Source organism: Salvia hispanica, chromosome 1, assembly GCF_023119035.1.
Source record: "Salvia hispanica cultivar TCC Black 2014 chromosome 1, UniMelb_Shisp_WGS_1.0, whole genome shotgun sequence".
Taxonomy (NCBI): Eukaryota; Viridiplantae; Streptophyta; class Magnoliopsida; order Lamiales; family Lamiaceae; genus Salvia; species Salvia hispanica.
Window position 1 is genome coordinate 27,257,428 of NC_062965.1, and position 12,645 is coordinate 27,270,072.

Sequence of the window (12,645 nt, forward strand, 5' to 3'; positions counted from 1 at the left end):
AACAGAAAATACAACTTTCTTAGCTGCACAAATAACTCCTACACATTCTATCAATACAAACAAAAAAATAATATTTCGCATTAACATATTCTACTCCTCAGAAACATGTCCACATCACAAAATCAATGCCAATTATCAATCAGCACCAAAAAATGGTGTCACAGAGCATTTCTCCATGTTATTGCAGATTCCATCAGAATGCAGAATCAGACGCCTTTGATTTCTTCAACAAGATGTCTTTAGCTTCATTGATCTTTGAAGCAAGGTAATGGCTGCCCCCAGCATCAGGGTGGTTTGCTACCATCACTCTTCTATGAGCCTCTTTGATCTTTTCCAAGGCAACGTGCTCCCTGATCGGATCAAGCCGGATATCAGATATAAAGATCCCATCTTTCATTAAAGTAATGAAAACTCAACATGGCTCGAGCAAGCTAGAGAAGAAACAAATTTTACCTTACTCCAAGAATCAATGCGGCCTCTCGCCTGTTCATGGCTTGTTGAAACCCCCCATGGTAAAAATTACGGGCCCGTGGGTTGGATTTGAATGCTTGCCATGCCCTTAGCAAGTATCTAGCACCTAGAGCACTAGCTCCAACTGCAACCCCTGCTACTGCTACGGATGCCTGCAAACCGGGGGTGAGAGGATGAAAAAGACTTGATTTTGAAAAGTGAGTGTAGAAACGTAGAGAGAGAGAACCTTCTAAATTTGCCTAAATGTTGCAGTGTTTGCATCAAAAAACAAGTGAAGAAGACCAGATAAAGAAGTAAATAATCTGCAAAATTAGCCCAAATGTTGCAATGTTTGCATCGAACAAGAGCAACTTTTGCACTCAACAAGTAAAGAACTTTTTAAATTAGCCTAAATATTCCAATGTTTGCAGCAAAACAAGAGAAATTTCTGCACTAAACAGAACAAATGTGTTCATGATCATTCCTTAAGTTGAGAAATGCAACAACCTAGCTCAGCAAGGTGATTTTTTAAAATTGTTTTTAGTTTATAATTGGATTAAATCGAAACGTGGTCACACAAATGCTTCATTTTCGCTGAATACCAGAAACTTAAAATGCAGAAATCGAGCTCAGAAATGGGAAAATTTAATACAATAAGCATTCACCAATCACCACACCTTAACAAGGTGCATAAAATCTCAAAGAAATAGCCCAAAATCAAAATACGATTATCGAATTTATCAATTTCAAATTTTGAAACCCTAACCCCAATCTCAAACATTTCCTATCTTTACCAAAAATAATAACAAGAGAAACAAAGCAATAAGCTCGAATTCGCGGGAAAATTGCAGAAGATGCGCAGGGAATTACCATAATATAAAGAATGCGAAAATAGCCGCAACGAAACGATCCCGGCCTGAAAATGGAGAAATCAATTCATAAGAATCCATACAAACATTTAACAAAACACATTTGGAGGAATACACCGAAAGAGGCATACCAACGCGATCGAATTTTGAAATGAATGCAAGAGAATTCAATACAAATCCTTGGTTTTTAGGTTGATTTTCCAGCTCCGAGACGGAAAAGTGGAAAACGGAGTTTTATGCTAGGTGCTTTCTTGATGAAGAAGATAGATTCGGACTTGGTGTCGGTTTCGTGTGCCTTCTAGAACAAGTATAGGTTTGTTTTTTAAAATTTTACTAGTTAATTTACAAATATTTGATTTTTCCACTGATTTTTAAAAAAGCAAATATTTTTTGCTAAATTGAAGTAAAGATTGTGCTTGCTTACACATATATATGTAATGATAATATTTTTGTGAACTTGTTATTACTACTATTAGATAAATAGATTTGGGTGTCAAATATGAATTCGCAAGTTAGATATAAGGCGTTATTTAACTTAGTTAAGTGGACATTTTATCTATATTGATATTTTAGACATATGGCACAAATTCAATTTTACCATATAAAACCGGGAAAACATTAAATCTTTTTGTACCAATGCTAGAAATCAGAAATAGTCATGATAAGATTTTGACTTGTGGTACCAAAAGTACCCACTGCAACCCAAGTGCCAGGAGCAGTCATCCAACTACTTAAAAATTTGCAACAGTACAGTTAATACTAGAAACTTTAGAATGTTAAAATTTTAATGGGAATTAATAAAATATTAATGAGAATACGGAGATAGTATTGATGGATAATGCAATCTACATTAATAGGAATATAGTGTATAATAAAAAAATAATTAAAAAAGTAGAAATGGATTCGTTTCAGTTATTATAAACTACTGTAATGTATTTGTGATCAATAATTATGAATCTGTACATTCACACGACACGATAAATAGTTGTATGTATATTTTAGTCGTTAGTCGCAGTATTAAATTTTAGTAATATGCTGAAAAGTGAAAACGACATTCTTATCAATTATTGAAAAAAGTCGAGTCAACTGCCATTTTCTACTCCACTTTTCTGAGTCGTTTTTTATTTATTTCCGAATTCCAACTACCTTCAATGAGTGAATGAAGCAAAAAATCAAAGAGCAAAGTTGAATCATGAAAAATCTGCATGCTGCTACTTCTACTGCAATTTTCCCGCCGTTTTGCTTCTACTTAGTCTTCTTCCTCCTTCTCAGCTCAGCCTCAGCCTCAGCCGCCATTGATGCTATCTCAGTTAACTGCGGCTCAAAGTCAAGCGGCGGCAATGTATGGCGCGGCGACATGCCGCCGCTGCTGCAATTGCAGGGGGAAAAGACCGTGTTCCGAAGCTCAACATCCAGCGCCGGCGCCGGTGATCATCCGATTCCTTACCGGACTGCGCGGCTCTCTCGCTCCAGATTCTCGTATAGGTTCAACGTGACTCAAGGTCAGAAAATTCTTCGGCTTCACTTCAATCCAGCGTTGTATAGGGGATTTAAACGGTTTAATGACTTGTTCGAAGTTGAAGCCGGGGGTTTTACCTTGCTCGGAAATTTCAGTGCTTCTCTCACTGCCGATGCTCTAGGTTTGAGTTATTTTGTGAAGGAATTTTGTGTGAACATTGATGCAGATCAACTGTTTGATGTAGTGTTCTATGCTGTGAATAGTGAATTTGTAGATACTTATGCTTTTATAAATGGCATTGAGATTATCTCGGTGCCTGCTGCCGTTTCTTACTTTGGAGGGAGATATGTAGGAGTTGAATTGGTAGGGAAGTCTGTGATCAATGTTGATAATAGTACTGTGCTTGAAATAGTCAGGAGAGTTAATCTGAAACAGGACTCTGTCTCATCGTCTAATGATGCACATGGCGTGTTTGGGGCGTGGGAGATGGCTTCTCGGAGGAAGGAAGCTAAGGTGAAGAGTGTTGAGTGGCGAACATTGGTGGATGTGGGATTTAGGTATTTGGTTAGGCTCCATTTTTCTGAGCTAGGGCTCGAGATGGCAGAGATGAGAGGTGTTACTTTCAAAATCTACATTAATGGTGTCATTGTAGATGCTGATATTGAGAGAAGTGAAGGGGATTATGATCATGAAGATTCCATCCCTTGGCATAGGGACTACATGGTGATGGTCAAAGGGCTCAAACGTGAGGGTAAGCGTGAGATCGTCATTTGTCTTCAATCCAATGGCAAGCTTATGCATGGACATGGAATCCTTGAAGGGTTTGAAGTTTTGAGGTTGAGTAACCCTGACAATAGTTTGGCCAGTCCAAATCCCTTCCCTTCGTCTTTCAGTTCATCAAATTGGATTATCCAGAGTTTTGATCAAGTTCTTGGTCACAGAAATACGATTTCCACTTTTGTGATTACATTACTGGCTTCTGTGAACACCATTGTACATGTATTGCGTCTAATATGGGAAGTCAGATATAGAGAGGAGAAAAACATGCCATCAGTTAAGGCTGGACGACTTTGTAGGCGGTTTTCACTTGCTGAACTCCAATCAGCCACAAGAAACTTCAGCGATGCACATCTCATTGGAAGGGGAGGATTTGGCAAAGTTTATATAGGCCGCATTGACAATGGGCAAGTGACAGTGGCCATAAAGCGACTGAGATCAAATTCGAACCAAGGGCAAAGAGAATTTTTGACAGAGATTGAAACACTAACTGAGCTCAGACATGTTAATTTGGTGTCCCTGATTGGCTACTGCTATGACCGTAGAGAAATGATTCTCGTTTATGATTACATGGCCTATGGAACATTGAGTGACCACCTTTACAAACTTTCGAGGAAGGGTGTTGAGTGCTCGTCTCTAACGTGGAAAGAGCGCCTTACTATATGCATAGGAGCTGGTCGAGGACTGGACTATCTTCACACTGGCCACTCACTCATACATCGGGATGTTAAGGCTTCAAATATTCTCCTTGATGAGAAATTTGTAGCCAAGGTGGCAGACTTTGGCTTGGCTAGGCACATGAATATGAGAACATCACATACTCATACTCATGTTAGCACAAAAGTTAAGGGTACATTTGGGTACTTAGACCCAAATTATTACACCACAGGTAAACTAACAATGAAAAGTGACACATTTTCTTTTGGGGTGGTTTTGCTGGAAGTACTTTGTGGAAGACCGGCTGTGGATGCAGGGGTCGGAGAGGATAAATTGCTGCTGACTAAGTGGGCTCGAGAAAATATTAGCAAGGGAAAATCTGACCAAATTGTAGCTCCAGATCTAATGGGTGAAATCTCAGAAGATAGCCTAAAGGCATTTATTGAGGTTGCTGAAAGATGCTTGCATGATGATCCAAGGGAAAGGCCAACAATGGCTCAAGTCGTGCTACAGCTTGAGTATGCTCTTAAGCAGCAGGATACCTCAAAATCCATGCCACAGAATGTTAATGATCCCCACTCATCCAACAAAGAAGCTAACTTGTCAATTAATGCTCAGCAGCTCGAGCAGAATGCACCCAGTCCCAAAGAGCAAACTAACAGAATCGGATTTGTTAATATTAAGCCTCCACCTATATATGAAAGAGAAGATTGGGGAAAATCCACGTCACAGAGACCATCACGACTTAGGCCATGGGATGCATTTTGGAGTAGAGTTAAACCATCTGGTATGCAGTTATGGAGATAGATAAAATGGACTACAACACTTCTTCTTCACATATTATATTAGTTCACAAACTTTACTACTATAACTCTTGTAGGCAATTATGAAGATCGTGCAACGGAAACAATGAAAAACTACAAACATTCTATGGATATGTTGCATAACAATGTTCCTGCCACTATCCCACTAGATGAATTAGCAGAGATTACTGATGATTTTGATGTCAAGTCTCTTATTGGTGAGGGATCGAGTGGAAAGGTATACCATGGAGTACTCAAAAGTGGACTGGCTGCTGCAATAAAAAAGCTCAATTCTAGCAATCAGGGAGACAAAGTACTTTTAGCACAGGTTTGATAGTAAAACTGTACTTATTGATATAGATACATGCATATGAGTTCTCTAAGAGTACATTTTTTAATATATGGTTATGCAGGTTTCCACAGTAAAGCACAAAAATGTGGTTGAGCTGCTTGGTTATTGTGTAGATGGTGGTTTGCGAGCCTTGGCTTATGAGTTTGCTCCAAATGGTTCCTTGCATGATATTCTCCATGGTGAGTTATGTTTGCCATAGTTTATTTGTGACTAATTTGAGAGTATTGAATATCCTCTCATAAGCTTCATTATGTTCACTCACATTAGCTTCTTTTTGCTACCGAATTCACGCATTTACAGAGGTTACACATATTTCTTTTCTTGAGCCCATTTATTTATTTGTCGATACAGGACGAAAAGGTATCAGGGGTTCAGGGCCGGGTCAAGCTCTGCCGTGGCCTCAGAGAGTTAAATTTTCTGTTGGAGCTGCAAAAGGGCTAGAGTACATCCATTTGAAGGGACAGATTCATGGGGATATCAAATCCAGCAGCGTTCTTATTTTCGATGACTATGGAGTTGCTAAGATCTCTGATTGTGATCTTTCAAATCAAGCTCCTGGCACTCGCCTTAATTCCTCTGGTTATCATGCTCCTGAGTAAGCTCTTTTCTTAGTCTTTTTCGTAGATCAAGTTAATTGGCTAGGGGTTTCAAATTCAATGTGTACATTTTTCACCGGGTTAGAGGTTCTTTTTCTTTTTTTCCTTTTTTTGTGGTGGTAGATTCATTACTAGTGGCCAGCAAAGCTGGAGGAGTGATGTTTACAGCTTTGGCGTTGTACTTCTAGAACTTCTAACTGGACGTAAACCTGTTGGTAATACACAGACAGGTGGAGAGCCGGATCTTGTGACATGGGTATGCAATTTCATCATGATAATGTTTCCTTTGGTATATTTGTCGAGCAAATCTATTTAGTCTATTTTCCATCCAGCTAGTAGTTGATCCAACAGATTGTGAACCAGGCAATGAAAAATCTTATTGAAGACAAGGTAAAGGACTATGTTGATGTTAGAATGAAAGGAGACTACCCTTTTAAGGCAGTTTCTAAGGTGATTCACTTATATTTTCTACATAAATAGAATTTTATGTTTGTGATGGGTCAAACTGCAGATATGTCGTTGCTCCATAATTCTGATATTTTTCAATAAAACAGATGGCTTCACTTGCTATCTCGTGTGTGCAATATGAAGCCAGTTTCCGTCCAAATATGAGCGTTGTAGTAAAAGCTCTCCAACCTCTGCTGAATAGTGCATCAAATCATACTGGTCAAGCATCAAATTTGTAAGACGCTTTCCTTAAATCAGATTAAACATCTTGCTATAGTCATCAAGCCCATTTAAATGACCCTGATAATAGAAAAGAGTGTCAAAGATCTTATGTTGTAATAGTATCTTTTAGTTCTTTTTATCTGTTAAACATACATGTTCTCAAGTTGTAAAAACTAACTTTGATTAATGGGTGAATGAAATTCTCTGCTCAGAAAGTTAGAAACGCGTCGTTATGTGGAGCAATGGATGAACCACTGTCGCTTTCCAGATGAACTAAGAAGGTTGTTCTTATCCTCTCGTGTCTTACTATCAACTCAAGTTTCATTTTCACTCGATAGTCGATACATGTTTCTATAAGCATTTATACATCATTGGGGGTGCAATATTTCATAAATGTGGTAGAACTTTTGACAGCATATAAGCTTATTTTTCATTCATCTAAAAGCATAACAACTTTTAGCAAGACTACAAGGATACTTTTCTCGATAGAAAAGCATAACTTGTTTTTGTCAAAGTTTTAATAGCTAAAATCACGAAGTTTGGTCAAATTTTGGTCAGCTCTTAATCCCCTTAGAAGTATGTTCCTTGCAGGCAAGTCCGAGAAGCCGAGCGTCTTAATTGGGCTGCCACCAGTATGTTCAATGAAGATTTGCTGATGGAGAAGTTACCAGAAAACCTTCAAAGGGATATACGTCATCATCTCCACGGATTTGTTAAGAACGTAAGTTCCACTGTTTCAGAATAATAAATTCAATAATCTGGTGATGAACAAGTGAAATTATGCCTCAGAAGAGCTCAATGATTCATTGACCAATATTATGAACTGATTCTGTCTGGTGTAAGAATAAGAATCAAAGTCTGAAGTCTGCACTGTCTTGATTAAGCTTGAGTTTGATTTTCTAGTACAAGGCTATCCTTGACCTATTGTTTCCTATGTATCCTGGTCATGGCAGCTCCACCTTTTACGGTTTTTGGATCAACGAGTAATAGATGCTATATGTGAAAGGCTAAGAACAAAAACATATGTGAGAGGGAACACAATACTTTATCCCGGTAGTCGTGTCAATAAGATTGTTTTCATAATTCAAGGAAAGATGGAGATCAGCTTTGTGGATGAATTTACTACTTGTCTCTTGTCGGAAGGGGATTGTTGTGGAGAAACACTCCTTCCTGGCTGCCTCGAAAACTCTTTAGTGAATACAGGTTCAACCCCTATTTTCATTCATTGATCAAACATTGTGGAGTCTGTCTCTCTATCTCACACACACATACAGGTGGAGGAGGCATGAGTGCTGGACCGACTTTAAGCGACAGTCTAGTTCGATGTTTGACAAATGTAGAAGCATTGGTATTGCAAGATGTGGATCTGGAACAAGTTGTCTGCCTTTTTGCTAGATTCATTGATGCCAGGCGCATCAAATGGGCTGCAAGGTGACCATTCTCTCACATACTTTCTGTTCTTCGCACCAATCGGATAATCAATCACACTATGATACTATGAGTTATGCAATAATGCACGTAACATGGTACAGATATATATCGCCTCACTGGAGAAAGCTCGCAGCTCGACGTATTCAAGCTTCCTGGAGACACGGAAAGAAACTACGAAGTAATCACTCTCCATGATGGTAAATCTTCTAACTCTGCATGCTCTTCTGTGTGCTCGTATATCCGCCAATAAATGTTCCATTTTTCTTTTTTTTGTAATGTCCCATTTCACTTTTACTATATTTGGTAAGTGGACATACATTCCACTAACTCATTTCACTCACATCTTGTTATAAAAACAATATATAAAAGTAGGTTCCACATTCTCCTAACTTTTCTACTCACTTTACTACATAAAGTCAAATAATTTCTTAAAACGCGTGCCAATCAAATATGGGACATTTAATCACGGACGGAGGGAGTATATTGTACATTGAAAACTGTCCTATAGGGACAATGAAGTGCAACTTAGTTGATAAGACGTTTTCGTTTCCCACCAACAAGTAGGTGTGGAGTGTGAGATCTTGTTAAATTTTCTTATATTTCTTTTAATATAAAAATTGTGGGGGAATATTTTGTTAGGGGTATCCATAGTACCATAGTGGAGGCTAGAAGCACAAATATATAACTTGAATAATGCTTATGTCTTGATTAAATATATGAAGGCTATGAATAGATATGCCCCTAGTAGATGCTAATGTTGACACACTAGTTATTGGGCTAGAAGAAGGCCCAAATAGAATGAAAGGTGGATCCGCTTTGAAAAGGCCCAACTATAAAAATTCATAATAACTGACATTATACTTATTAAAATCATATTGTTATATTTAAAAATAACTACCCTTGATACAGATTTTTTATTGAAAATGGATAATAAGATTTTCGTTTTAGAAAGAATTAATATAATGTTATCTGGTGATCTAAGTTCATATACACACAACTACTACGTCAACGAGCCAGAATTGATCCTGTTTCGTAGAGTATTAGGCCAAGATTAGATTATTAATCTTGACCCAATATTGCTGTTTGGTAGCCTCCTCTTTTTAAACACATTGACCAGCGTTGGCCCGAGTTTCATGTTTGCTACTACTTTCAATTCATTGCTCCTCTTATGTTTCCTTATCTCTCCATTTTGAGATTTTATCAGTAACTCGCGATAAAGAAGAAAGAGATTGTGATATTCTGATCGGTGATGAAGCGAGACAATATTGGTGGTAGGAGGAGAGCTCGGTGGCCCGTGTACATGGGTGGAACCATGTGGATGGGAGGTGGTGCTAAAACCCTTAATAAAATTATTTTTTAACTTTTTTCTTTTATAAATTTTTAAATTTATCTACATTTAATGTAAATTATTATGTAAAAGTCTTTAAAAATAATCTAAAAAATCCAAAAATATACTTTAACATAAAACTTATAAATTACAGCCTTTAATTATTAATATTTTTTTCTGCGTCCGCTCCTGCCTGTATATCCCTTCCTCTCCCTCTCGGCGGCGGAGTGGTCAGGGAAAAATGGCCGTTGGTTTCTGGGCATAATAAACTGGTGGGAATTTGGGAAGGACAAAAATATAATTTTACACTAAATAATCCAGCCTATCAAAACTTTAGTAAAGTCTTGATTTTTATGTCAACTTTACTCTCGATTTATATCTAGATATGCTATCAAAATATTAGACCAATTTCATTTTCGTGTACCAATCTAGATATGTATTAATGCATGAAGTATTTTTCAAAGGGAAAAAGAATTGGGCCTGCCAAATTGCTGACAACTGAAAAATTAATTGATAATTAATTATCTTCTTTAATGCTGTCATATTAGCATATCAACAGTTGATCATTAGGCTTACTGTTCTTATCTTCAACCTTTATTTGTCAAACTATTAATTTTCTTTTCAAGAAAAAGACATTGCATGTCATTCAATTTACATTAATATGTCAATATTAATTAAAATAATTAAGAGTAAACCGATGTTTCAATGAGAATATTAAAGTAAAAATTGTACTAATATCAGTACTTTAATGGATTTAGACATTCAGTTAGTTGAAAAAAAAGGTGAGAAATATAAATCCTTGATCACATTTCTTAAAATAATATAGGATCAATTAAATCCGTAAGTGATACTTTCAGTTAACAGACTTTCACTATTCGTAACATCCAGACTGCTCCACCTACATCCATAATAATATGTTATCCTCCCCTTTAAGATTATAGTGTTATAAGCCTATGATCGTATCACTACAAAAAAAAACGATTTTACCGATTGAAATTTTCGGTGGTAATTCCTAATTTCTCGTCGGTAGATAGTGTTAGCGACTGGTTACTGACTGAAATTATTTGTAGTAATTTAACATGTCGATTATTTTTTAAGCGACAGACTACGGTTATTCCATCAATAACACTATTTACCGTCGGTAAACCAACCTTTTTTTATATGGTATATTTAAATACAAAATTGAAATATTATGAAGAATTGAAAATAATGTGTGATAATACTGCACAAAACATCTTTTTCATCTTTTAAATGTACAAGGATGTGTGAAATAGCCTATGGTATAAATGGTTATTATGACTAAAACCCTAGCAAGTTTAAAAGCTTATAAAATCAGCAAATTAAATTGCAGTATGATTGTATTTGAAGATTACGTTCATTATGAAGCCAACATATTAACAAAGTGCATTCCTGCCTTTAATTTCATTAAAAAAACAAGGAAAAAATAAATCCGCATGGAGCTATTAATTTGCAATAATTTAATATCCAAATGATTATTTTTATAATTATTGTGTACGTACTTTTTTAAAAACCTATAACTTTAAGGCACCATATAAATTCTATACCTATATCAATATGACCATTTCGTAATGTTCTTTTTTTTTTTTAATTCTCAAATGCTTCATTTATGTAATTGTTAATTACTAATATCATTATTTCATTAAACGCCACGAGGAGTTGTACGTAGAGCCAACACTGACTAAAGCTTTGACTATTTTCAAGAAATAATTCTTTTCTTATATTAATTGATTTCTAGTCAAATTCGATTATTTCCAATAACTTTTAAAATCAGTTGCATAAATTATGAATATTAACAATTTTCTCAATTTCATGACGAAACGTTTTGATTTCCACTTTGTGACATGTCGTTCATTTAAACGTGTAAATGTTTTAAATTGATGGCATAGTTGAATTATTTGGTAAATGAAAAATTGTAAAATTCACTGATGATTTTATCCTCGTAGACTTTTTTGGATGCCACATTAGATATGGTTTCATCCAAATTAAACCTTATGTATAAATTGAGAAACTTATTAAAATTCACGATTTTTACAGCCGGTTTTAAAAGCTACGGAATGAACCAAAATTCATCAATTTGCGTTTCTCACATTTTAAAAGTTACGAAATTAACCAGAATTCATCCATTTGCCTTTTTCACACTTTTTATTTTCTTGGTTGTATTTATTTTGGCATTCATTCTCGAGAAAGGTGTAAACTTTAATACCAATGCCAAAAAATCAGAGCAAGAAATGAAGGGCAAAACGGTCACTCCGCCGGCAAATTTCCGCAGGCGGCGGCGCCACCGGCATTAATATCTGTTAATGGTGAGTTATCATTTTCCATCCACCACTAACTACTAACGCTTGTCCTTTCTCTCTCTTAATGTTTTTCTGTGTGTTTTCAAAATCCAACCAAATCAAAACAAGAGAGAGAAATAGATATAGAGTATTACTTCAATTTCATGTACATAAATTTTTCGATATTCAATATTATCAAATTCATATGCAACACCTTAATTTCTTCTAAAGATGGATGCACACTTATGTAGCATAGTCTTCAAAATTTGAATATAGTCACTAAATTAAAATACTTATTGCAGGTATTATTCTCATAGTTTATTTACGTGCATATATTAATTGTAACACCATTACTAAACATGGTTTCAAACAAAATCACTGATACCACAAGATATAATAATATCAGTCAACAAAATACATACTACTATCATTGTTTATTTACATACATATATCATTCTTAACATGGATTTACACACATGGCATTGTTTACTCACATACATATATTAATTGTAACACATTAACATGGCCTCAACCAAAATCACTAATACCATAAAATAACATGGCCTCAACCAAAATCACTAATACCATAAAATACACTATACTACTAATTAACAAAATAACATTTCAAACCAATTCACACAAACCGACACACACACACATAATCAACAATATAACATTTCAAACCAATTTAAACAAACTGACACACATACATGCACATACAGGTAACTGATACCACAAAATAGATTCTAGTATAGTAATCAACAAAATAACATTTCGAACAAATTTACACACGCTGACACACATATATACACATATAATACAAGTAACTAATACTAGTAGTACCTTAAAATACACTACTATTCAACAAAACAACATTTCAAACCAATTTCTACACACACACACACACATAATACATGTAACTAGTAGTACCACAAAATACACTATACTAATCAACAAA

At 35.8% G+C, this 12,645-nt stretch overlaps 2 protein-coding genes across 5 annotated transcripts; one reads left to right on the forward strand and one right to left on the reverse strand.

Annotated features, from left to right (window-relative positions):
• Positions 1-1,607, reverse strand: LOC125212996 (mitochondrial import inner membrane translocase subunit TIM14-2-like). Its single transcript, XM_048113325.1, has 4 exons — positions 1,451-1,607; positions 1,321-1,366; positions 454-623; positions 1-350 (listed from the first exon to the last, which is right to left on the reverse strand). Exons 2-4 carry the CDS (start codon positions 1,321-1,323, stop codon positions 194-196), a joined length of 330 nt encoding a protein of 109 aa, XP_047969282.1. The 5' UTR covers positions 1,324-1,366; positions 1,451-1,607; the 3' UTR covers positions 1-193.
• Positions 1,608-2,491: 884 nt separating this feature from the next.
• LOC125200726 (putative receptor-like protein kinase At5g39000) lies at positions 2,492-9,470 on the forward strand. Of its 4 annotated transcripts, none has more exons than XM_048098468.1 (13): positions 2,492-4,999; positions 5,093-5,343; positions 5,429-5,546; positions 5,719-5,962; positions 6,087-6,219; positions 6,327-6,413; positions 6,518-6,645; positions 6,845-6,913; positions 7,224-7,353; positions 7,586-7,835; positions 7,907-8,063; positions 8,165-8,260; positions 9,268-9,470. In XM_048098468.1, exons 1-12 carry the CDS (start codon positions 2,512-2,514, stop codon positions 8,256-8,258), a joined length of 4,149 nt encoding a protein of 1,382 aa, XP_047954425.1. In that variant the 5' UTR covers positions 2,492-2,511; the 3' UTR covers positions 8,259-8,260; positions 9,268-9,470. The 4 variants fall into 4 exon arrangements, with proteins under 4 accessions (XP_047954425.1, XP_047954427.1, XP_047954426.1 ...); XM_048098470.1 differs by having other exon boundaries at positions 7,727-7,835; XM_048098469.1 differs by lacking the exon at positions 9,268-9,470 and having other exon boundaries at positions 8,165-9,255.
• The last annotated feature ends 3,175 nt before the right edge of the window (positions 9,471-12,645 follow it).